Genomic DNA, 24,315 nt, shown 5'->3' with positions numbered 1-24,315 from the left:
GATGGTGGATCCAGTCGGATCGTTCCCCGAGCAGACCGCCAAAGTCATCTGGCAGAATGCCTCATCACCAGAACTTTCAAACTAGCACCAAGATGTAGCTTGGCTGGTGGTGAGAAGAGCCCTCCCCATCAGATCCTTCCTGCATGCCTGGAGTCTCGCCCCCTCTACACGCTGCCCTCGTGGTGGCTGTGGTGGGGAAGACACATTTGCCCACCTCCTTCTGGAATGTGTCTTTGCAAAGCAGGTGTGGAAAGAGATGCAGTGGTTTTTGTCCAGGTTCATCCCAAGCAACTCTGTAACACAGGAGTCTGTGCTCTACGGGCTTTTCCCAGGGACGCACACAGAGATAAACATCAACTGCTGCTGGAGGACTATCAATTCGGTGAGAGACGCTCTTTGGTCTGCCTGAAACTTGCTGGTCTTCTAGCGCAAAGAGTTGTCCACGACCGAGTGTTGCTGACTGGCACATTCCAAGGTCCAGGACTACGTGCTGAGGGATGCACTGAAGCTTGGGGCAGCTGCAGCAAAGGCTCAATGGGAAAGACCACAGTGTAAGGTCCTCCCACCATAGTGAACGGAGGGGCTGGACCCATGGGAAACCCCTCGGGCTGTATACACCAAATATGGGTTTGCAGTAAAATGAACAAGGCATGTAAAATGGGATGGAAGGGTTGTGAGGCAACTCACTCCTGTATCAAAGAAAACTGATTTCCTTTGCACTTTTTGGAAGGTCAACTGTGTGCTGTTTTGAACTGTTTTGTAATGCATTTTTTTTTTTTTTACAGATTTTTATGAATAAAGTATATTTTTGGGGAAAAAAAAGTAATTCCCCATTCTCTGTGTGAAGGTACTTTTGCATGAAGGAATCTGAGTAGGCAGAGATGAAGTCATTACTATAAATACAATGCCCCTGAACCCAAGGATGATTATAAACCACATGAGCTTCATTCAGGCAATTAATTATTTACTGAGTTACCTGATTGGATCGTTGCCTTCTCATTATTCCCAGGCATCCACTATTCTTTAATTAATGTGCAGTATCAGAAATGCAAATCATTTTCACTTGTTACTAAGATAAAAAAAGGCACATGCTCAAATCTGAAAGCCTGTCATAACTCTAAAGCATTATTAACCTAGCTGAAGTATTTTGGAGAATAGGGCTCCAGTGATTAAATAATGTCCTCTGCAGTCACCATGTGGCATTTAGTACATTTTTTTGGCATCATGTAAAAGAGGGAATTTATCTGTAGAAATTTACTAACAAAATTTGTGTTCCGATAATCAACTATTATTATCCATGAGTTGTCAAATTGTGAAAGGACCAATGAAAGTAAATGAAACTAATTATTCCACTAAATCCATTGAAAGTGTCATAGTTTGAGACAATGGTTATTATTCTGAAACATACACACAGTTGCAGTCTTTATAACATTTCTTTTGTGCACCTTGAAAGTCTGTATTCCACTAATAATGGCTCTTCGCAGTTTTGCTACAGAATCACATTCTTCTGTGGCCACCACAAAATGGTAATCACAGATAGGAGGAAAATCATGTTGCTGAAGGAATTCCATCTTAATTTTGGTTCTGCAGTTTTGTTGATGTTTTTCATTGGTCATATCAACATGGGTACCAACAAGAATTACAGGACAAGATGAGGCACGGGCCTATTAATAGAAAAAAGAACAAACTTACAAAACATATTAGAAAACAAATATCATAATTAGGAAACAAAAAATAGCAATGATAGTTGACATATTTTTGCATCTATCTTACAATGCACATGTGCAAGTAGGTAACATTCAAATGTTGTGAAAACGCCAATAAGTTTTAAGATCAGTTGCAGTAAATTATGATTAACATTTTTCATTTTATTCTTATAATTAACAAAATGGCGCATGAAATATCTCAGCTTCCTCTGCTGCTTAGAGAACTGAAACCATACAAATTCCCCGTCACCATTAACAATTTATTTTTACTTTACCCATCACAGATCATCAGTAAAGTTCAATGCAGAGATGATCTGAGAAAAGTCTTTTGTTCAGGGCAAGACCTTGGGCCGGATTTTATCCTGGCTACCTGCCATCAGGAATGCCGCCCCTTTAAGGAACAAGCTCCCACCTCCAGAGCCACTGGCCATTCGGAGAGCTGGTAGCTCTGCAGTACCAGCAGCACCAATGGGAGCGGTGGCCATTTCCAGTATTGCAGGAGGCCTGCATTGCCGAAGATGTCAGAGATCCCGGGACACAGGTAAGTGGGGTCAGGGTTGTCGGGGCCAGTCAGGCAGGCCCTAGCGAGTGGGTGGGGGTTGGTGAGGGTGGGGGGTCTTGCCGTGGGTGCAGCTATCACCGTCACCTCCATGGGCCATGGATTGACCACAGAGGAGGAACCCCTCCCCCTCCAAGCCTGCTAGGAGGCCACCAGGTCTCAGCTGGCAGCATCTCGACGCAGCAGCGGGCCACTCCAACGTGGGTAAAAGTGGAGTGGAGGCGGGAGGTTCATAAGATCATAAGAACTAGGAGCAGGAGTAGGCCGTCCGGCCCCTCGAGCCTGCTCCGCCATTCAATAAGATCATGGCTGTTCTTTTCGTGGACTCAGATCCACTTACCCGCGCTCCCACCGTATCCCTTAATTCCTTTATTGTTCAAAAAGATATCCAAATTAGCTTTAAAGACGTTTACTGAAGAAGCGTCAACTACTTCACTGGGCAAGGAATTCCATAGATTAACAACCCTCTGGGTGAAGACGTTCCTTCTTAATTCAGTCCTAAATCTGCTCCCTCTAATCTTGAGGCTATGCCCTCTTGTCCTAGCTTCACCTGCCAGTGGAAACATCCTCTTTACTTGTATCTTATCTATTCCCTTCATGATTTTATATGTTTCTATAAGATCCCCCCTCATTCTTCTGAACTCCAATGAATATAATCCCAATCTACTCAGTCTCTCCTCATAAGCCAACCCCCTCAACTCCGGAATCAACCTAGTGAACCTCCTCTGCACCCTCTCCAGTGCCAGTATATCCTTTCTCAAGTAAGGAGACCAAAACTGCACACAGTACTCCAGGTGCGGCCTCACCAGTACCTTATACAGCTGCAACATAACCTCTCTGCTTTTAAACTCAATCCCTTTAGCAATGAAGGACAAAATTCCATTTGCCTTCCTAATTACTTGCTGTACCTGCAGACCAACCTTCTGCGATTCATGCACAAGGACACCTAGGTCCCTCTGCATAGCAGCATGCTGCAACTTTTTACCATTCAAGTAATAATCCTTTTTCCTGTTACTCCTACCGAAATGAATGACTTCACATTTATTAACATTGTATTCCATCTGCCAGACCTTTGCCCACTCGCTCAATGTATCTATGTTCCTCTGCAAAGTTTCACAGTCATCTGCACACTTTGCTCTGCCACTCATCTTAGTGTCATCTGCAAACTTTGACACCCTACACGTGGTCCCCAACTCCAAATCATCTATATAAATTGTAAATAATTGTGGTCCCAACACCGATCCCTGAGGCACACCACTAGTGACTGATTGCCACCCAGAATAGCACTCATTTATCCCCATTCTCTGCTTCCTGTTAGTCAACCAATCCTCTATCCATGCTAATACTTTACCCCTAACACCATGCATCCTTATCTTGTGCAGCAGCCTCTTGTGCGGCACCTTGTCGAAGGCCTTTTGGAAATCTAGGTACACCACATCCACTGGGTCCCCATTGTCCACCTTGCTCGTAATGTCATCATAGAATTCCAAACGATTTGTCAAGCATGACCTGCCCTTCATGAACCCATGCTGCGTCTGCCCAACGGGACAATTTCTATCGAGATGCCCTGCTATTTCTTTCTTGATAATAGACTCAAGCATCATCCCCACTAGGGGTTAAGCTAACCGGTCTATAATTCCCCATCTTTTGTCTACCTCCCTTTTTAAACAGTGGCGTCACATCTGCAGTTTTCCAATCAGCTGGGACTACCCCAGAGTCCAGCGAATTTTGGAAAATTACCATCAGTGCACCTGCTATTTCTCCCGCCATCTCTTTTAGTACCCTGGGATGCATTCCATCAGGGCCAGGAGACCTATCAATCCTTAGCTCCATTAGCTTGCCCAACACTACCTCTTCCGTAATAATGATTGTTTCCAGGTCCTCACCTACGTTCGTCTCTTTGTCAATTACTGGCATGTTATTAATGTCCTCCACTGTGAAGACCGATACAAAATACCTGTTCAATGCCTCGGCCATTTCATCATATCCCATAACTAAATTCCCCTTCTCATCCTCTAAAGGACCAACGTTTACTTTAGCCACTCTTTTTCGTTTTATATATTTATAGAAACCTTTGCTATCTGTCTTTATATTCTGTGCTAGTTTTTTCTCATGTTCTATCTTACTTTTCTTTATAGCTCTTTTTGTAGCTTTCTGTTGACCTTTAAAGTTTTCCCAATCTTCTAGTTTCATGCTGCTTTTGACCACTTTGTATGTCTTCTCTTTCAATTTGATAGCCTCCCTTATTTCCTTAGACACCCATGGCAGATTACCCCTTTTCTTCCAGTCCTTCCTTTTCACTGGAATATACTTTTGCTGAGCACTTTGAAAAATTGCTTTGAAAGTCCTCCACTGCTCGTCAACTGTCCCACCATAAAATCTTTGTTTCCAGTCTACTTTAGCCTAGTCCTCCCTCATTCTATTGTAGTCCCCCTTGTTCAAGCACAGGACCCTGGTATTGGATTTTATCTTCACACTCTCCATCTGTATTCTAAATTCAACCATACTGTGATCACTCCTTCCAAAAGGATCCCTAACTATCAGGTCTATTAATTATTCCTGTCTCATTACACAGGACTAGATCTAGGATAGCTTGCTCCCTCGTCGGTTCCATTACATACTGTTCAAGAAAACTATCACGGATACACTCAACGAATTCCTCCTCAAGGCTACCCTGACTGAGCTGGTTCGACCAATCTACATGTAGATTAAAATCTCCCATGATAATTGCTGCACCATTTTTACAGGCATTAGTTATTTCTTTGTTTATTGCCCGCCCCAATGTGATATTATTTGGTGGCCTATAGACTATGCCTATCAATGACTTTTTCTTCTTAAGGTTGCTCTTAAGTGGCCATTTAAAGCCCTCAATTGGGGCCATCCCTACCCCAGACTAAATGGCATGGGGCCACGACAATGTGGGCACACCATCCAACGCCAACCCAATGCCATTTTGTGTTCCTCCCCCTGTTTCCATTCCCGTCTCCAAGGGCAGGATAAAATCTTGCTCCTTATTTGCTTTCCTCATGCAGTTCAAGTAACTGACCATTTGCTGGAAAGAATGTATGTTTAAAGCAAGCAAAAATGAATGCTGGGCCAAAGAGTTTTAATGTTGCTAAAATTCTTAGTTTTAGGTCCGAATTGTTGTAGATTCTATTCAGGATATTAATTTGTTCCCAAGACAATGTGACAATTCTGATCCAAACAGTACCTAATATTTTGCAGTTAAATATAATGAGCATAATTCCAGCAGTGCACCCAGGAGACTGAACAGCAACTGTAGCACCCAAAAGATGTGGACTTACATGTTGGGATAAAGAGCGTCCCATTAAAAGTACTTGAGGTTCAGCTAGCAGTACTGAGCTTTCCCATTTGACTTCATAATGGCACACCAAAAGTAATCATGAAATGTTGTCAGTAGTGGCTGCCTTTCTCAAGACTACACCACTTTTATACCTATTCTTAGATCATTCACTTCATCTCAATATAATACAGAGTAAGAGAATGGCTATTTACACAATGAGTGACAATAACTATTTCCTGGTGTAAATCAATAGCAAGATTGCAACCAGCAACATGAGAAAATGTACTTGGGTAAAAATTGTTTGAGAAATTCATATGCGCCACATAGCTACAGCAAAGGTTAAAATGAGCATTAACCAGTGTCTTCTCCCATTTGGATGGCAGTCTCTTACTTTAAGTTTGCAGATTAAATAGATGAGAAGGAATGATTTGTTTACTACAAATAGACATTACTGAATACAGGTTCTGCTCTCATACCTTAATGTTGAACAGCCAATGTTTGATAGCATCAACTTCACCAGCTCCTTTACTAAGGTCATAAACAACAAGGTACAGGGCTCGTGGAGACATAAAGTGGGGATGTGTGCTGTAGAATTCTTCTTGGCCTTATGAAATAAAATTACATAATTATTTTTTTTTTTAAATAAAATTGCCATTTGCACCAGTATTTTCTGCCTAATTTACAAATGAGAAGATACTTCAGCACCAAACATTACAAAATTTAGATAATTATATAAACTTTCCAAAAGATAGAAAATAAATAAAACCTTTCCATTAAAACATATGCTACAGGTGCTGTGAAAGGCTGCTTGATCTATCTGCAGGATGTATTCTCTGAACTTCAAAATGTAGGACACTTGTCCAGTATGTTCCTCTATGAGGATCAAGCATTATTCTTCTACACCACCATGAACTGTGGTGCGCATAAAGCACCAGAGGCCAAAACTCAGTTCATAAAAGGAAAGCTTTTGCATAGATAAGTATGAATGAAAATACTTCAATCTCAAAATGGCCACTAGGAATGAAAGGTCCAGGAACGATTTTTTAAACAACTAAAATATTGTCTGTACAATGAAGAAAATATTTCATTAGTGCCATTGCTCTTTCATTGTCCCTCACATCTCACTAGTGTCACAGAAATAAATGTAAAAATCTAGTGCACTGACAGATTAAGTTTGTTAATATGCTGTCACATTCTATTGGAAAGTCCTATGGAACCCTTTTCTGTGATTGTAGCACGAGCTTAATATGAATTTTCAAAGTTATGTGGACAGTTTACAATAATGAGATGCTGTAATTCGATCTTCCAGTCCCTTTTCTAAATTTTAATTATTTATTTTTAGCTCTTTTATTAATAAAAGTTTTATTCTGTTCTCCTCCTAGCCACCTGTTAAAAAAAAATTGCTGGGACTCAAAACTGACCCAACTCAACATTCCTTTTCAAAGTTCCTGTGGAGGGCTTTATGGAAACATAGAAAAATAGAAGCAGGAGTAGGCCATTCGGCCCTTCACGCCCGCTCCACTATTCAATACGATCATGGTTGATCATCCAAACTCACTAACCTGTTCCCGCTTTCTCCCCAAGAACTATATCTAACTCTTTCTTGAATATATTTAATGATTTGGTCTCAACTGCTTTCTGTGGTAAAGAATTCCAGTTATGCCAGTCAATGGGTTTGGCCTCTTTCACTGACCACAGGACTCCAACCTTTGTGTTTTTGTAAGAATGGGGGATGGGTAGAAATACAAATAATTCCGAAACAAATGCTTCAACGCAAACTTTAACCCCTGATTCACTTCCTGCCCGCCTTTGGCTGCACTGACTATGTGTCGTCAGGATTTTCTCTCAAATAAAGTTCAGGATTAGGATCAACGGCTTCCACTGCCTGCTGCCAAGATGAAATTACCAACTCATTCCCTAGGGCCTCCGATTCCACTCACTCATCAGCTTTCAGCTGTTTATGGCCATCGCTACTCCCCCATCTATTGGCGCTTCTGCTCCCAAATCCTGTCAATTTGTGGGCCTATGTGCTATTAAAAAGTTACTGGTGCTTCTGGAAGGTAGTGTCTTGAGTATCTTCTATAAACAGCGTATTCTAATTGAACAATGGACAGGGCATCAGTGATGGGGGGGGGGTTATTCTGAGTAAAGATTCAGAGTCCACAGCACCCTCCCCCTGCCAAAGGTAAACCTTGGGAGTAACTGACACAAGGCTGACAGCTCAGCTGCAGAAACTGCACCAGTTCTAACACAATTTTCAAATTCAACTATTCAACAGAAAAATATATTTATTTTATACTTAACTCATATTCAAATTGGTTATTTTGCCTCACAGCCCATTAGTCTCTGTGGTCCTGCAGCAAAACAAGCCTGCCTTACACAGAATTTACAGCACAAAACCAGGCCATTTGGTCCACCAGGGTTACGTCAATCTTTATACTCCACAACGCCTAACCCCCATCTTACCATTGCAACATATCGCTCACCCTATCAACATATAACTTGTAGTACAGCTGTCAATACCAGAAGAGAAATTTAAGAAGAGGTTTTCATATGTACAGTGATGAAAATATATTGAGGCACCACACTCTTTTAGACCACAAAGAGTGGATCTCACATCAAAAGATATAGATCCAAGAGGTCTGTAAAGAATCTCTGACGAGATTAAATTTGTGTCTAGCAATCGTAAAGAACTAAAGACTTGCATTTATACAGCGCCTTTCACAACCTCAGGACTTCCCAAAGTACTTTACAGCCAATTAAGTACTTTTGAAGCGTAGTCACTGTTGTGATGTAGGGAACACAGCTGCCAATTTGCACACAGCCAGGTCCAAGAAACAGCAAGGTAATAATGACCAGATCATCTGTTGTTTTTAGTGATATTGATTGGGGGATAAATAATGCCCAAGACACCAGTGATATCTCCCTTGCTCTTCTTCAAAATAGTGCCATGGGATGTTTTATGTCCAACTTAGAAAGGAGACAGGGCCTTGGTTTAATGTCTCATCCAAAGGACTGCATCTCCAACAATGCAGCACTCCCTCTGCACTACACTGGAGTGTCAGCCTATATTTTTGTGCTCAAGTCTCTGAAGTGGGATATGAACCCAGAATCTTCTTATAGTACAGTAGGTGTTGGCCTCTGCTCGGACACAACACTGACTCAGAAGGACATGGGTTTCAGCCCCACTCCAGAGATTAGAGAACATAATCTAGAATGGTACTTCAGTGCTTTGCTATTGATTACTACCAACAAAACAATGGTAATATTTTACTTTGCTTCATTCGCAAGCATCAAATGCCAGCGGTAGCCATTTTCTCTTTGCCTATTTAAGCCTAGGTGTTTCTTAAAAATTAGATTCAACACAGTAAGTTGTATGTAACCATGTTCTTCCCTCCTTGATGTCAGTGTATTGCATAGATGCTGATATTGTTAGGTCAAGCAACATTCTCAATACAGCATTGAGCAGTTTTCCATTACAAGTTTAGTATAAATGGAAGCAAAAGTCTTTGAACAATAGGACGACAGGGCACATGAGGTGGCGCTATGAAAGCCTAGTGCCCTTTCGTTGGGGCGTGCTGCACCACCAGCCACTTCTAACACGATGTGCCCTCGGAAAAGGGCATCCGTGAAGGCATTCCAAGCGTGCGCTAGAAACCGCAAAAGGAGTGCTACACTGACTCACACAGCCCTACTGGCTGATGTGACACCAGAATGCCTAATTTGGATTACACACATCCAGACAGCAAATTCACATGTCACTCTACAACGAGCAAGTGCTGAGCTGCAAGATGGGCCCTGCACTAGTGTTATTTAAAAGGCTAGGCACCCAACTTGCAGATAAGGTAATTTTGAAGGTAATTTTGCTATTGCAAAGTTTCTGAAGTACTCTGGACTGTTTTGGAAGTGTTCCTGTGAGTGAGCCAGAGAGTGTCACTGCATCCTCAGAAGTGTAAGGTTGGTGTGAGAGAAAGGGGCAGAGTGGGATGCTGGAGGTCAATGGTGACACCATCAGCAGCTTGCTCATCATGCCAGATAGCAATATGTGTGAGAGCTGCGAGTTGAGAAGGGGAATAAGGCAGGAACATGCCATCAACCTCAATGTTCTCAGCAACACGGATGCCAGGGGCTCCATGGTGCTGAGAGCCATGTCCTCCTCGGGCTCAGGAAATGCAGGCGTCCTTGTCCATCGCTGGTTCTGCACTGGTTTCTTCTATTATGTCCCATCTTACCCTGTAGGAGGGCAGATTTTGGTGATTGTGTAACGCTGTCTTTGGATGTTGTGCCTGCCATAGTTCAATAGCTGGATGTATGTGGAGGCAGAAAGAGTTGGGTGTGAGGCTGACAGCATTGGCAGGTGTGTGAGGGTGAGGTGGAGTAGCTAGATGTTGTTAGGTGTGAGCCCTGAGTGAAGTGGGTGCTGCTGGGATGTGGAGTGTGGTGCACTAAACAGCGTGAGATGTTGGTGCTGTGGTGGGTAGGAGATGTCATGTGAAGATGCATTCACCGATACTGACCACCTGCATGGGGGTCATTCGACTTTTCGTGACATAGTGCCAGGTCCTCAGGTCTAGAGACAAGAAATTTACTTTCCTGGCCAGCTGCTGAATGTGGTTCTTCAGGGCCTCCTGGGCCGCCACAGAACCAGGGTGTCTCCTCTCCTGCTCACTTCCACCACTGATGCTTCTAGCATTGCATTTGTCACCTTGGAACCCTCTCTCTGCCCTGGTGTTTCATTTTATATGTTTTAAATTGCAGCATTATTATTCAGTGCAGTTTCCCTTTAAGAGGGATAGACTGCCTTTAAGAGGAGCAGGCTGGCTGCACCATGTGCTATCAGCAGAGGCAGCCAGCAGTGAGGCAGCTGCTCAGACCTATGCTGTAATTATGGTAATAAGGTGGGAGCACCAAATTTATGTGCTGCCCACTCCAACAGTACCGTTAAGGGCAAGTTACGATTCGTAATTCCCACACCCGAAAGAGGGACAAACAATTTTTTAGCATGTAATGTTTAATGGTAGGAATCAAAAAAAAGTTGGCTATTTGAAATTCTGGGTAACAACGAACCTCAGAACAAAGCAGCAGACAATTTACCTGCAAAATCCCAGACACTCAACATGTATTCCTTTCTCTTCCCTTTTTTTTCCTTTATGTGAACTGACCACTCCTTAACATTTATTCCAATCGTGGCTTTCTCTGGTCCCATATCTGATTGCTTGCATTTCATCAGCTGCTGAAGCAATGTGGTTTTACCACTACCAGCATTTCCCACGATCATTAGCTTCATTCTGTAATAAGGCACAGCTTTCTTCAAGCGCTGATGCAGAAATCTAAAATAAAAAAAGTAAACGTGAATTTTTGGGGAAAAATGTAGTTCAAGGTGCAACTGTGTTACATTAGCCCCAATATTTACTCAGGCAGGAAAAGAGTGGGTGGGGGTTCTGAAAGTTGCAGGGGATGGAGAATCTGCAATTAAATCACTATAATGGCATGAAATTAGGGTAATTACCCATTGTTCCACACTAAAGGTAGATGAAAAAGTTAGGCCTAGTGCAATCAGGAGTAGGTGTAATAAGTGATAGCTACCAACGAACCACATCTGGCCCCAAGAAAGTAATTTTACAAGTCTCATTCCCTCAGAAGAAAATTTATGTCGCAGATTTTTTTTAAGTAATTTTGGTTTTAGTTTTTCTCTTTTCTTTTTCTCCCTTAATCGCATGCAGATGTCCCAATCTGTATTTTGTTTTCTGTACAATGATTTAAATGTCATTTATATTTCCTGTTTTCTAGCATGATTTTTTGAATCTGACTGGTTGAAGAGCCTTGCTGCTGCTTGTACTGCTCACAGACACCACTGATCCCTTGCAGAAGATGCCATGTTGGATTAGACATGTCGAAATCTCCACTGACAAGCCTGTGAAAAGTCTCTGGGCAACTGTACGTGAGGTGAATGGCAAAAGTTGTTCCTTCACCATTCAGAGCAAAATCCAGGAATACATATTAATGCAGAACCAGGGCTCTCAAATTCTAATCTGCCTGAGTCTGCTTCAACTGCGGGCTGGCTATATGTTCCATTACACTGTAACGCCAAACTGTCGACCTGACTGACTTCACAAAGCATTTGACTTAACATGGAATTATACTGTGTGAACACAAGGTGGTGCAAAGCTGCACCCTACTGGCAGTATCACCTTCAGGGTTTAGTACACTCACCAGTCCTGTCACTTTGTACCAAGACAAAAATTGCTGTACAGTTGCTTTCTTGGTTTCATATTCCGCACGCCTCCATTCCTTCAGTAAACATCAAGAGCGTCATGTAATTGTTACATTATATTGATTTGGCTCATCTGCACAAACGTCTTTTGGTTTCCATAGGCTACACAAAAGTTTGTTGATATTTTAAAGAAAGTAAAGTTAGTCACCTTATAATATCTTTTGTTCTGCTGCCCACATGTTTGAAATCCAAATCCAGAAACAATCCTTGTAATTCAAGCTCCCACAACTTTTGCAGCTTCCCCATTTCATTTGGCAAGGATCTCAAGTCGGAGTTATAACTCAGGAGTAAAGAGGTTATGTTTTCTAGTAAACCAATCTGAGGAGGTACCTGGGAGCAACATAAAAATCCAAATGATTAAATCTTAACTCAAGACTTGATATATTTAAATATAAGTCAAAAATACTTAAAATGCCAAACATGAATACGCACAATTGTAGCAAAGTCCAGGTTCAAAGAAAACCAGCTTCTATATTTATCCACTGATCATGTTTTTTCTAATTTTTAGAAAGGTTCAAATAAGTAATTGATTACCAGATTATTTATTTTACAGTTTAAGGAAATAAAATTAAAAATTTCACCTCCTTCAAGTTGTTATGGTTAAGATTCAACTTTTCTAGTCTTGACCATTTGTTCACTCCTTCACTCAGATCCAAAACACTGATTTGGTTATGGCTGAATATCAGCTCCCTTAAATTTGAAGACTCCCAATGTACAGGCCCAGGAAACTCTGATATGTTATTGTGACTTAGATTTACACTCCTTAAGCTAGAGAGAAAATAAAGACATCTCAGATCATTAGTTTGAAAATAAATTCATGGCGATAGATTGTGAGGGACCTAAAACATGATTAATTCTTCAATCTGCTGAATTTCCAAGTGTTTTCATATGCTGGTCCTCAGATTCCTTCTGAAACATTGAGCTTAACTCAACGTACACACCATTAAACTTCAACAGTTTAAGACATAGCATTATTACTATACAGCATTTGGAAATTATTAAAAGGATATTTAACAGTGCATCAGTTATAAAATCAAGGAGAAGGAATACAGAATTAATTTCTTCAAAACCATCTTCAATACCACTCTCTGTTCAGATACTTAAGTTGAACAGAAAAATTCCCTTCAACTTAATGGCTCACTAAAATAAGATCAAATTAATGCAATATCTTTTGTGGTGGAAGATACTTCATATTTGTCATCAACTATATGTTTTTAAATGAGCTACTTGGCAATGTGACATTTAGAATGAAATTGTTTTTTTCTCAATAGAGTCAGGGTTCAGTTGCCTGCTTTTTCTCTTCAGTGTAATCAATGTTAATTATTAAGCTAACAGAACATTGTATGACAAATTAACAAGTTACTGCTTTTTCACAGCTAATGTACCATTATCCACAAACTCAGCAATTCCAAAAGTGCTCAACAAAGCAGTTAGGTCACTTGAAATACAAGCATCAACAGGTTAACAGATAAGAAAGATATTCCAAACAGGTAGCCAGGGAATGTTGTGCACAGTTGAAATTTCTGACAATCAGGCAAAGGCACATTGTCAGACTCAGAGATGTACACCCTGCATGAAGCACCTCACGGACAGGTTTGCATATGAGGATCAGATGAGCTTCAGTGGTGGCCTAGGGTTAAGGACCTGGAGTTGGCAGGTAGAGAAGGGAATGAGCAACAAAGACAGGGAAAGAATAAACAGACTGAAGCTAGGAATTGGGAGCAAAGTGGGTCTTCAGGAAACACTTGCAGGGGGTTGGGGAATATTTCATAGCGCCATAAAGGAGGGGGCCGGGCAGAACACTACAGAGAGCCAAGGGAATTAGAGCAACAGCAGCATCTGTAGGCCTCAGTGCTGTTTTAGGTTGGAGGGGTAAAGCAGTGATTGTAGAAAAGGTAGTTTGGAGCAAACAATGGGATTTGAGACCACAATCAGAAATGTTGAAGCATAGGTTTTGGGCCACTGTCAGAAGCAGGAAAATTTATCAACACAAATCAAATACATAAAAGGTAGAAAAAAGTTGCAGTAGTTTGTTTGACTATTATAAGCTACTAAATACTGTTAGTTCATTTATTTTTGATGATGATGATGATGCACTGAAAACATTCCAGGAATCCAAACTCCTTGTGGGAGTTGAGATGACTCATTGGCAGCAGCACATAAAAATATTAAGAGGGAAGGGCTAATAGAAGAAAGGTGTAATACCCAAGCCTCAGGCATCTAGGAAACTGTAGGCTGTTGATGGTGGGTCATTAAATGGATCTCCAGAAGAACCCGGACAAATCTAATATGTATTTTTTAGATTTTGTGTTATGTTATTAATCGTATTTTAATAAGTTGTACATAATTGACAAGCTGAGGAAACAATAAGCATGTTCGAAGAAATCACAAATAAAATGTCATTTGTTTTGTTCCAGCTGCTGCTAGTGATTGCTGGCTTTAAAAAACAAAATATTTGTCTGGTTAGTTTTCTGTGGGTTAGTAGTTTGTGAGCAAATCAGCAATGTTAATTTGACAGACAGCTATTTGAGGCAACTGATGAGCATGGCATTCGGCATGTGCAACACTTTGTGGTTCATGTGGAAAATATAGTGCCACACCTGAACTGCACATCAGATGCAAGACTTGCAATGGTGTAATAGATCAGACCATTACTTCCCAACCAGCAATGCAAAGAAAGCAGCAATTCTTTTTTTTTTTATAAAAGAAAACTATAATTACTGTTTCAAACATACAGGATATTCAGGGATACATGTATTTAATTTGTATGACTTGGGTAAATGCTGTTGTAATGAAATCTTGGATCTTGTAGAATGACATCAAAAAGATTGACAAGGATCGTACCGCAACAGCGGTTATAACTATCAGGAAAGACTCTTTTGTCTAGAAAATAGTAGGCTGAGCAGTGATTTAATAAAGGTCTTTAAAATTATGCAGGGGTTTGATAGGGTAGACATCATAAAGATGTTTTTACTTGTGGAGGCGTCCAAAACTAGAGGTCATAAACATTAGTCATGAATAAATCTAATAAGGAATTCAGGAGAAACTTCCTTATCCAGACAGCACTTAGAATGTGCAACTTGCTGCCACATGGAATAGATGAGGCAATTAGCACAGATGAATTTCAGCAGTAGTTAAGTAAGAACGTAAAGGAGAAAGGAAGAAATGTTATGCTGATAGGTTTAGATGACGTAGGGTGGGCAGAGACTCATGTGGAGCATAAACACTGGCAGAGAGCAGTTGGGTCAAATGGCCTTTTTACATGCTTACGAAAATAAATTCTGTACCCCTTTCCTTGGAAGGATCAAGTTGAATACTTTTGTGAAAGAAACAATCTGCATATGCAGAAAGTTCATATTCTGCCAACTACAACCTCGTTTTCAATCACAGAACTGTTTTTTGTTAAACTACTTTGCTCACTTATAATTGAATACACACACAAGAACTTCAAATCTGGCTGTGTTTATATGCTGCCCTTCAGTTAGAACAGTTAACAATGAGGAGCTAGATGGTATGGTGAAATATAGTACACTGTCTCTTCAACTCTAGGAACTTAATTAGCCCAGACTGTTGAAATGAAAGTTTCCTCTCTGTAGAGTGTCACAGTCCTACGACATTAATTCAGGAATCTCAGCATAGTTTCTGATGACAATTAATCCCATGGCCCAATCAAACATAATTTAGAATCTTATTTACTGAAGACCCTAAGGATGGCTGGTTTGGAAAGAGGAAGTAAAATTAAGGTTGCTGTGGAGAATATACTTTGGAGTTCAGAGTTTAGGCATATTGTTAGCACAGAGTAAAGGGAGCTTTGCTCCATAGTCTGGTCATGTTATATTTAAGTTAGAAGTGCTTGATGTGACCACCGGGTCACAAAATATTTCAGTCTCGCCAATGACATCCCTCTTTCTGATGAGCACATACACTTGTTCACACACTCATAAAAGTTAAAAAGCAAAACTGACAAGACTATGGCACATACTGTTGAAGCTTGAGAACTGCTTTGGGAACTCTGTCAAATTTGTTGCTGGCCAAATCGATTGTAGTAATTTTTGACGGCAAACCAGACAACATACCTGTCAAAGTGAAATAACCAATTAGAAAACGACAGAACAAAGCATAACAGTCTGAATTTGTTTGTCAAAGATATAAAGAATCTAAACCCAAATCAAATAAAAACAAACAGTTAAGCTGCAACAGGGAAGAAAATCAGACTGAAAACATTTTCCAAATTCAGAAGAGGAGAAAAAAAAGTTAATTTTCTTATGATGCAATGAAATACAACATTATTGTGAACTTTGCTGAAATAATAGTTTGATTTCAACAAATAAAAACTTCAAGATTATCAGAGAAATAAGGCATAAGCAAAGTTAAAAAAGTGTAGATCACGATACATTGACACAATTCAAATAAACTGACCAATTATTTCTGCACAGTCCAGCCAAATACAGCAATGGCTTGATGGGATAAGATGCTACATAGGACAATCTGTAATAGAAACCAATGTCTTTTCTTCTATCCAATGAATAAAATTTCTAAATTTGAAATTTTAGGCAATTAAAACATTTGAAGTATATTTCCTCCATTAGCATCTTACAAGTTGCTTCCACTATAATGCACTCAAGTATTTTTTTTAGCTGGATAGCCCGGAGAAATCTAGAAATATCCATTTCCTAGTTAAACTGGGGTACAGGAGTCAGTTTCTTGGTTAAAAAAAAGTTACACTCAAAAGCTTTTAAGACATTCCTATCAGTATCTTTGCACCCAAAAGAGCCAGCTTAATTTTTAGAGCCTCCTCATAGGCCTAGAAACGAGCAGAATTAGTCACCCAATGGTGATTAATTCAGCCTGGGGACATAACCAGTTTTGTAGGCGGGCCTGGTTTCAGCACTTTTTTTCAAATTAGCACAAAGGATTGTGGAAATTCATATGGTGCTGAACATCATTTGCACTTAAAATTCCCGATCTTACCTTCCCCTGTGACCAACTTACATCATTTAAAAAGAGAGACAAAAACAAGAAATGCTGGAATCACTCAGCAGGTCTGGCAGCATCTGTGGAAAGAGAAGCAGAGTTAACGTTTCGGGTCAGTGACCCTTCTTCGGAACGTTCGAAACGTTAACTCTGCTTCTCTTTCCACAGATGCTGCCAGACCTGCTGAGTGATTCCAGCATTTCTTGTTTTTGTTTCAGATTTCCAGCATCCGCAGTATTTTGCTTTTATTTAAAAAGAGAGTATCTGGTCATTATCTCATAGCTGTCTGAGGATCTTGCTGCGCACAAAATTGGCTACTACATTCCAACTATGAAAACACTTCATTGGCTGTAAAGCACTCTGGGACATCCTGATGTCATGAAAGGCATGAGAAAAATGAGAGTTCATTTTGTGAAACTCATTGCAGCTAAAATTACCAGCACACTCTGATGAGCGATATGCCCTGGGTACTCTTTGTATCTGACACCATTGTGCCTGACAAGCATTGAACAGAGAGTGAAGGATAAAATTCTGAGTTAGATTCTATCAGTTCAAAAGAGAAGAAAAGAATAGGTATCTCTCTTCCAATCTAACTTCACAACTAAACCTGCCATTGCAGACTACTATATGCTGCACTTTCTCTAGCCCTCCTGGGCAAGATGTTCCTAACTCTTACAGTAAGGAATGTTGTTCTACTTACAGGAACAAAATAGAATTATACTGAGATCTCCAGAACAGCCATGCACTGGTTGAATACAAAACTCTCACAAGCCTCACAACAAGGTTGGAATTAACTACTGCACACAGCTTTAAACTCATACTTCACATCTCAGACATCAACCTACTAGACCCTAAACTATTAGGGTCTAAATCAAATAGATAGAGAGAAACTGTTCCCATTGGCTGAAAGGTTGAGGATGAAGGCACAGATTTAAACTGATTGGCAAAAGAGTCAAAGGCAACATGAGAAGAAACATTTTTTAAACACAGCAAGTCTGGAATGCACTGTCTGAAATGGTGGTGGAGGCAGATACAATCGTGGTTTTCAAAAGGGAATTGGATAAGCACCTGAAGGGAAAAAAATATTGCCAGGCTACAGGAAAGGGCAGGAGAGTGGGATGAGCTAAACTGCTCTTGCCACAGACTTGACGGGCCAAAGAGACTTCCTCTATGCTGTAATCAGTCTATGATTCTATAATAAAATCAGAAAGGGCTGGAAATACTCAGCATGTCTGGCAGTATCTATGGAGAGAGAAGCAGAGTTAACATTTTGAGCCTATGACTTTTCATCAGAACCATCAGTATTTTCAGCACTTCCTGTTTTTATTTCAGATTTCCAGCATCTGCAGTATTTTGCTTTTATTCTATGATTCCATAACCTTTATTCTTAATTCTACATTCACATAAAGAAAACTACTTCCCCTTTGCAATCTATTTGTGAGTATACTTACTGAGATGGTTCTCAGAGACTCTGAACGTTTCCAGCTTTGAGCACTGCATCAGAAATGTATCCAATATGGTCGAGATGCAGTTCTGACTAAGATCTAGTAGATTAAGCTCAGTCAAACACAGTGAAGACTTAATTGTCCTCATTTTGTTTCTAAAATGTAGAGAAAAAATATCCAATTTAAATAAACAAATGATATGTTTCTAAATCTACAAAAAAGCAATATAAAAAAGGCATGCATATTCTCAATCATAAATCACTTCAAATCATCACCATGATCCGAAATGGATCTCTGACAATTCTGGGACTTCTTAAACAATTGCGTACAAGGGGGGAAATTGGTCCTCAATTGTATGGTTTCATTTGTTTCATTGGCCTCCACCTCAGATTTTATTTGAAATAAAAACACTGTAACTTTTGATACTACAGCCACATGAATCCAGCTCAGATGGAGTAATAGGATCTCAAAATTAGTCTGGAATACGATCCTGTTGATAGCTGAGAAAAAGCTCTCTGACCTGAGCAAGATTATCAACTGTTATAAAACACAAATAAAAAATAAGTTATTTACCTTAAGGATTTACCTCATTGTGCTACAATATTTTTTGAATTCATTCATGGGATGTAGATGTCACTGGCAAGGGCAGCATTTATTGCCCATCTCAAATTGCCCTTAACTGAGCGGCTTGCTCGGTCATTCCAGAGGGCAGTTAAGAGTCTAGAGTCACGTATAGGCCAAACTGGGTAAGCACGGCAGCTTTCCTTCCCTAAAGGACATTAGTGAACCAGATGGGTTTTTATAACAATCCAGTAGTTACATGATCACTTTACTGGTGCTAGTTTAATTAATTGAATTTAAATTCCCCAGCTGCCGTGGTGGGATTTGAACTCATGTCTCCAGATCACTAGTACAGGCCTCTGTTTCATTTTACATTTTTGTTTTATGTTTCCACCTGTAATGAACACTATAAAAATGAACAGAAACATCGGAAGTCAACGAATAACCAAGTTAAACGGGATTATGCAAATATTCCTAGATTAATAGATTAGTTAACTATTAAAGCACAGTCGACCTGACTCCAACTGATATACTGATACACCAGTCTTTAAAGCTTTTTTCAGCCAGATGGTATTTTAAATAAGGTTCCTCCTACTTCCAATGTGGCAAGAATTAGGAAATAAGTTAAAATTGGTAGGATAGAGTATATTAGTTGGAAAGGAATTAAAATGAAACTTAAAATGAGGAAAGTGTGCATTCATAAATGAGGAAGAAAAGAGAATAAAGGACAGCAAAGCACTACAGCTTGTAACACCAAGTAGGGTTTCCTGTGGTGAGTTTAAGGGGAACTATCATTTAGACTAACTGTTAGAACCATATTTCTTCCAAGCTAGCCCTTTTTAAAGTATCATTCCGAAGTCATTCTGTTAGATTGGATTACTCATCTGAATTAGGGAATTTAGATCTGAAAAACTAACAGAAAACTTTCTTGTCAGAGATCTACAATTCATCACCAGTACTCTTCTGGTACTAAAGGAGCTCTACAGTTGTGCAAAAATTCACATTTTCACTGGAGCATTAGTTGACAGATGGATCTAAATTACAGGCTGGGCTCAACAGAGAAAACAGAGCTAACCCAACCTGCACAGAACACGAGTGAACGTGATGGAATTTTACTTTTGTATTTGAAGTATCTGCCATTAACTTTGCACCTATGCTTAAAAAACAAAATTCATAGAAGTTGTTGAACAGCTTCCAAAAAGCTGACGTGTCAAGAAATGAGATTCAACTGATAAAAGGTCGATGACTGAGGTCACTACTTCAGGGCAACTGATTAAGTTCACTTCTTTTATATTATTTTGTATGTCAGGATTTTTAGTAATGTTTTAGGATCATATTCCACAATTCAGTTTGTTTTTCTGTGAAAAGTAAAATCCAATGGCCTCACGTATGACATAACGAAGTAGTTATTATGGGTGTGCAGTGGGACATGAACTTGTCATGACCTAAGCTGCAGCTCTGGCCAACATCCCATTAATTGTACTTAATGTCAAAAACATTAAATTTCATAAACATTCCAAAATGTATTGAAAATTCCTATTCCATTTCGGGTAATATTAATTTAAAAAGTATCAACATTTAGATATTTTATCCGTTACACCTATCTTTGGTGGTATGATGGGCCTTTTCAATTCTAACTCATTATGTACTGCAAACGAACATTAGAAGAGTCTGAACTACAAATTTAGGTTTTGACGGTATTTAAGACCATCTGAATGGCAGATTATTGCAATCGCTTCCACTGTGACAGACAGTCTGAATCTTGTGCCTTGGTGGCCAGAACTAAATGTAGTATTCAACATTTCACCCGAGTAGATCACTACATGACTTGAGCATGACGACCTCAGATTTATACTATGCTAATTTGGCTGTATAATTCAGTGTTCTATTTGCTTTGATGACTACTTCTTAGTAATGACAGGAGATAGTCAATGAGAAGTTTACTATCACTTAGTCTCTTCCATAGCTAGTTGAACTCGATTCATTAAGTAAGCCCTCACTTAATTTCACCCCAGTGTGCATTCAACGTAGTTCTGCTCACTTGCAAAAATGGTCAAGGTCCTTTCTTTAACTGCTTCATCAGAATCTGCAGCTCTCCCGTTCCCTACCACTAACACTGCCAAGCACCCTCCCACCACCAACATCCCAACTCACTTTCCTAGTCATCATCTGAGAAGCTAAATGATTTACATGTGCATTTACATTATTAAAAAGACATGGGGGACCAGCACTGATCTCTAGAGCACTTCACTTAGTACATCCCCCAACCCAACATCATTCTTATTACCCACTTCCTCTTTTCAGCGAATTCCTCAGCCACTTTCTAAGTTTTATTGAGCTAACACTATGCCTTAAACTTGTACAAAAGTCTTTCATCTGGAATCGCATTGTTAGTCCTTTGGAGAATTTTAGCATTTATCATGTTTAACTAACTAGCAGTCTCTGGCAATAACCAGAGTGTAACTTAATATGCAGAAAACAATCTCTGAAAACTTACCCTTTAAGTAACAGTTCTTCTAGTTTTTCTGTGGCTTTGCCAAGACACTCTGGAAAAGAGGAGAGCTGATTTTGAGACAAATTCAATTTTTTTAGGGTCAGGCACCTGCAGTTCAAGGTCAGAGAATGGCCAATGTTGTTTCTGGAGATATCAAGGGAGGTAATGGACTGCATTTCCAGTATACACAAAGGAAAGGAGGTGAACCTGTTGTTGCTTATGTCCAAATCAGTCAGACACTTGAGAACCTAAGAGAAAAATTGTAACAGTATATTAGAGAAATTATGAATCCTACTTCAAAGCAAATCAATTATACCTGATTTGTTTTCCCCATTAAGTTACATTAGAATCATTACTTCAGTGTCAGCATGTTCCAGTTTAATATGTCCTCAAATTCCATGTGTTTACAAACTATTAATTTGACAAATGTGCCACACGTGTCTAATGTGAAGTGATCATCATGTCACTTTTAAACAAATCTGTTGCTTTCTTTGAAGAACTCTATAACCCAGCTTTCCAGAAAGACAGCGCCCGAAAACTGGTGTGCAGATCTCACAGCAAGATTGCACCGTGTCCATTGCTTCTAATGCAGGCAGCATGCAAACTTTATGCTGCCTGCAAATTTAAATGATTGCAACAGGCAGCCAGTGTTAAGTGCACTGTTGAGTGGCTGCACGTCTGAGTAGGGGGCACAAAATTGTGACATTCTAAAGTTAAAATTAGTCTGCACTACATAAAGCAAACCTGCACCTCTTAAAGGGTAGGTGACTGCAGCAGGTGCTTTAAGTCATTCTACAACTGATTTTGACCTGGGAAAGATAGAAGATTGGCACAACATGGGAGAGTGTGGGCTCCAAGGTTTTCTGACACTGCACTAGAGACCTTGGTGCAGGAGATGGAGGAGGAGAGACGTCATCTATCCACAGGGGACCAGGAAATCCTCCAGATAAATTCTGCGAAGGCACAAGGAGCAGACAGCCAAGGCAGTCAATGCAAGAAGTCAAGCCCCAAGGACTTGCATGCAGTGTCACAAAAAGTTCAATGACCTCACAAGTGGTCAAGGTTAGTAAATGTATCTGCAAATGCCATATCCCGCCAACTGCACCACTAGCCTCACACAATGCTTAACGCACCATCACTCACCTACCAACAATCTCAATAAATCACAACTCATACCTAACATTCATAACTTCACCTCACCCTCACATACTTAGCACTGCTGCAAACCTCACACCCACATCTCATAATTTGCACAAACTGCCAGCTATTCAATCATGTCAGTCACATCACCCAAACATTTTGTATCACACTCAATAACATACTTCCCTTTCTTTTGCAGGACAAGGTGGTGCACAACCGCAAGAAGCAGCCCCTAACTGGCGGGTGATAGGTAAGACTGCATTGTCCTCACCCTGACGGAGGAGAAGGTGCTTGCCATCATTGGAGCATCCAAGCTGGAGGCCATGGCTAGTGGGGCGCTGAAACCATTGAAGATGATGGTATCTTCATACCTAATCCTCCTTCTCATATCGCACTTCCCCGTCATCCCACAATCTATTCAGATTTGCAAGCCAAAGATGGTGTAAGCATGCACCTCTTGCTTTTCCCCTCTCGCCTCAACTCTACCCTTGTGCCTTTCTCATTTCAGAAGCCCCATGAACTTCAATCTGGCCAGGAAGTGTTGGAAGAGCAAGAAGACAGTGAAGAAAAAGGAACACCTTCACTGGTTCTCACACTTGCAGCGACCAGCTCAGATACTGACACTACAGTTACTTTAGAGGATAGCTCAGAGGCGGGATCTGCAAGTGGCAAGACACCAGACACAAGTGGCTTGCAGCCAGGCAAGGGACAAGGCTAGTGCAGGTGCCAGTTTGCCGAAGGATGAGGTCACAAATGAGTTCTACTGCAGAGGACTCAGATGGGCAGCGTACAGAAAAGATTGATGGCTATGCACAATTAAATGCTTGGGGTATTGGCAAGTCTGCCAGAAAGCCTGCAGCCATTGTCAAGCACCAACCTGGCACAGAGCTTGGCGCCTATTCTTAGCAGGGTGGAAGTGGTGGCCTACGCTAGTAGCACACTTCCAGACCCAACCATGATGCAGCATCTGATGGCTGATGTCTTGGCCTTTATTGCAGCATAGGCTGAGTCCCCAAACATCTGAATGCAGCAGTGGAAGCTCTGAATGCTGCCATTCTAGCATTTACAGTGTTCAAAGAGGCTTGCAGGGCGTCACAGCAGTCCAGCAATCTGTCGTCCAATAGATTACTAGGATTGCTGAGGTGCTGCCCCGGGGGAAGTGGCAGTGACTCTGTGGAATACAAAACTATTGTCCTCACTCAGGACGACAGCATTCATCCTCCCACCAATCTGCCAGTACCCTTCTGTTGTCTGTCAGCCAGAAAGACAAACATGCTGAGATAGTGCAGTCTGAAGCCAGGACTTCTAGGCCCAGAGCTGCTCAAAGTCATCCTGCAAGGTCATCTGTAGTCTCTGTCACTGAAAGTCAGCAGCCTTCCACCAGCCATGCTGCAGCCACTGGGATAGCACTGCACAGAAGCACTGGGACAGGAAAAGGCACATGAAAGACAGGCAACAAGGGAATGCACATGATTAGTTGATGTTTGTATGCAATGAGGCATGCTTTGATTCAGAAGCCTGGTTGGGAATGTTTGTTCCGTGATGGCTTTTCTTTTTACATTGTGACCAAATGATGGTCAGTAACAGAAGGACAGTAAGGTATGGGACAATGGTGAATGAGGAATTGGGGTTGCATTTACGATATCGCAGTCAGACGTGTTGTTCACAAGATCCCAGCCAGATTGAGGGTGTGTTGGCTGCTTCCTCCATTCCTCCTTCTCCTCATCTGGATGTCATATAGCTGGTAGCAAGGACTAAGCTCTCGTGAAGACAAGGTTATGCAGAAGACGATAAATCTTGACATGTGCCCTTCCGAATACTGTAGGGCTCCTCCAGAGAAGTCCAGGCAGTGGAAGCA

At 40.7% G+C, this 24,315-nt stretch overlaps 1 protein-coding gene across 3 annotated transcripts in view; it reads right to left on the bottom strand.

Moving 5' to 3' along the window:
• The window catches only part of lrrk2 (leucine-rich repeat kinase 2), a 170,372-nt gene that overhangs the window by 65,232 nt on the left and 80,825 nt on the right, over positions 1-24,315 (bottom strand). For all 3 annotated transcript variants that reach the window (XM_068059026.1, XM_068059027.1, XM_068059028.1), the window contains 8 exons: positions 21,321-21,565; positions 18,269-18,417; positions 15,826-15,919; positions 12,425-12,611; positions 11,992-12,173; positions 10,664-10,899; positions 6,046-6,173; positions 1,446-1,664 (listed from right to left, as the gene is read on the bottom strand). In XM_068059026.1, the coding sequence (XP_067915127.1) occupies positions 1,446-1,664; positions 6,046-6,173; positions 10,664-10,899; positions 11,992-12,173; positions 12,425-12,611; positions 15,826-15,919; positions 18,269-18,417; positions 21,321-21,565 (1,440 nt within the window). The remainder of the gene's footprint in view (positions 1-1,445; positions 1,665-6,045; positions 6,174-10,663; positions 10,900-11,991; positions 12,174-12,424; positions 12,612-15,825; positions 15,920-18,268; positions 18,418-21,320; positions 21,566-24,315) is intronic.

Source organism: Heterodontus francisci, chromosome 27, assembly GCF_036365525.1.
Source record: "Heterodontus francisci isolate sHetFra1 chromosome 27, sHetFra1.hap1, whole genome shotgun sequence".
Taxonomy (NCBI): Eukaryota; Metazoa; Chordata; class Chondrichthyes; order Heterodontiformes; family Heterodontidae; genus Heterodontus; species Heterodontus francisci.
This window is presented reverse-complemented; position numbering and strand designations above follow the sequence as displayed.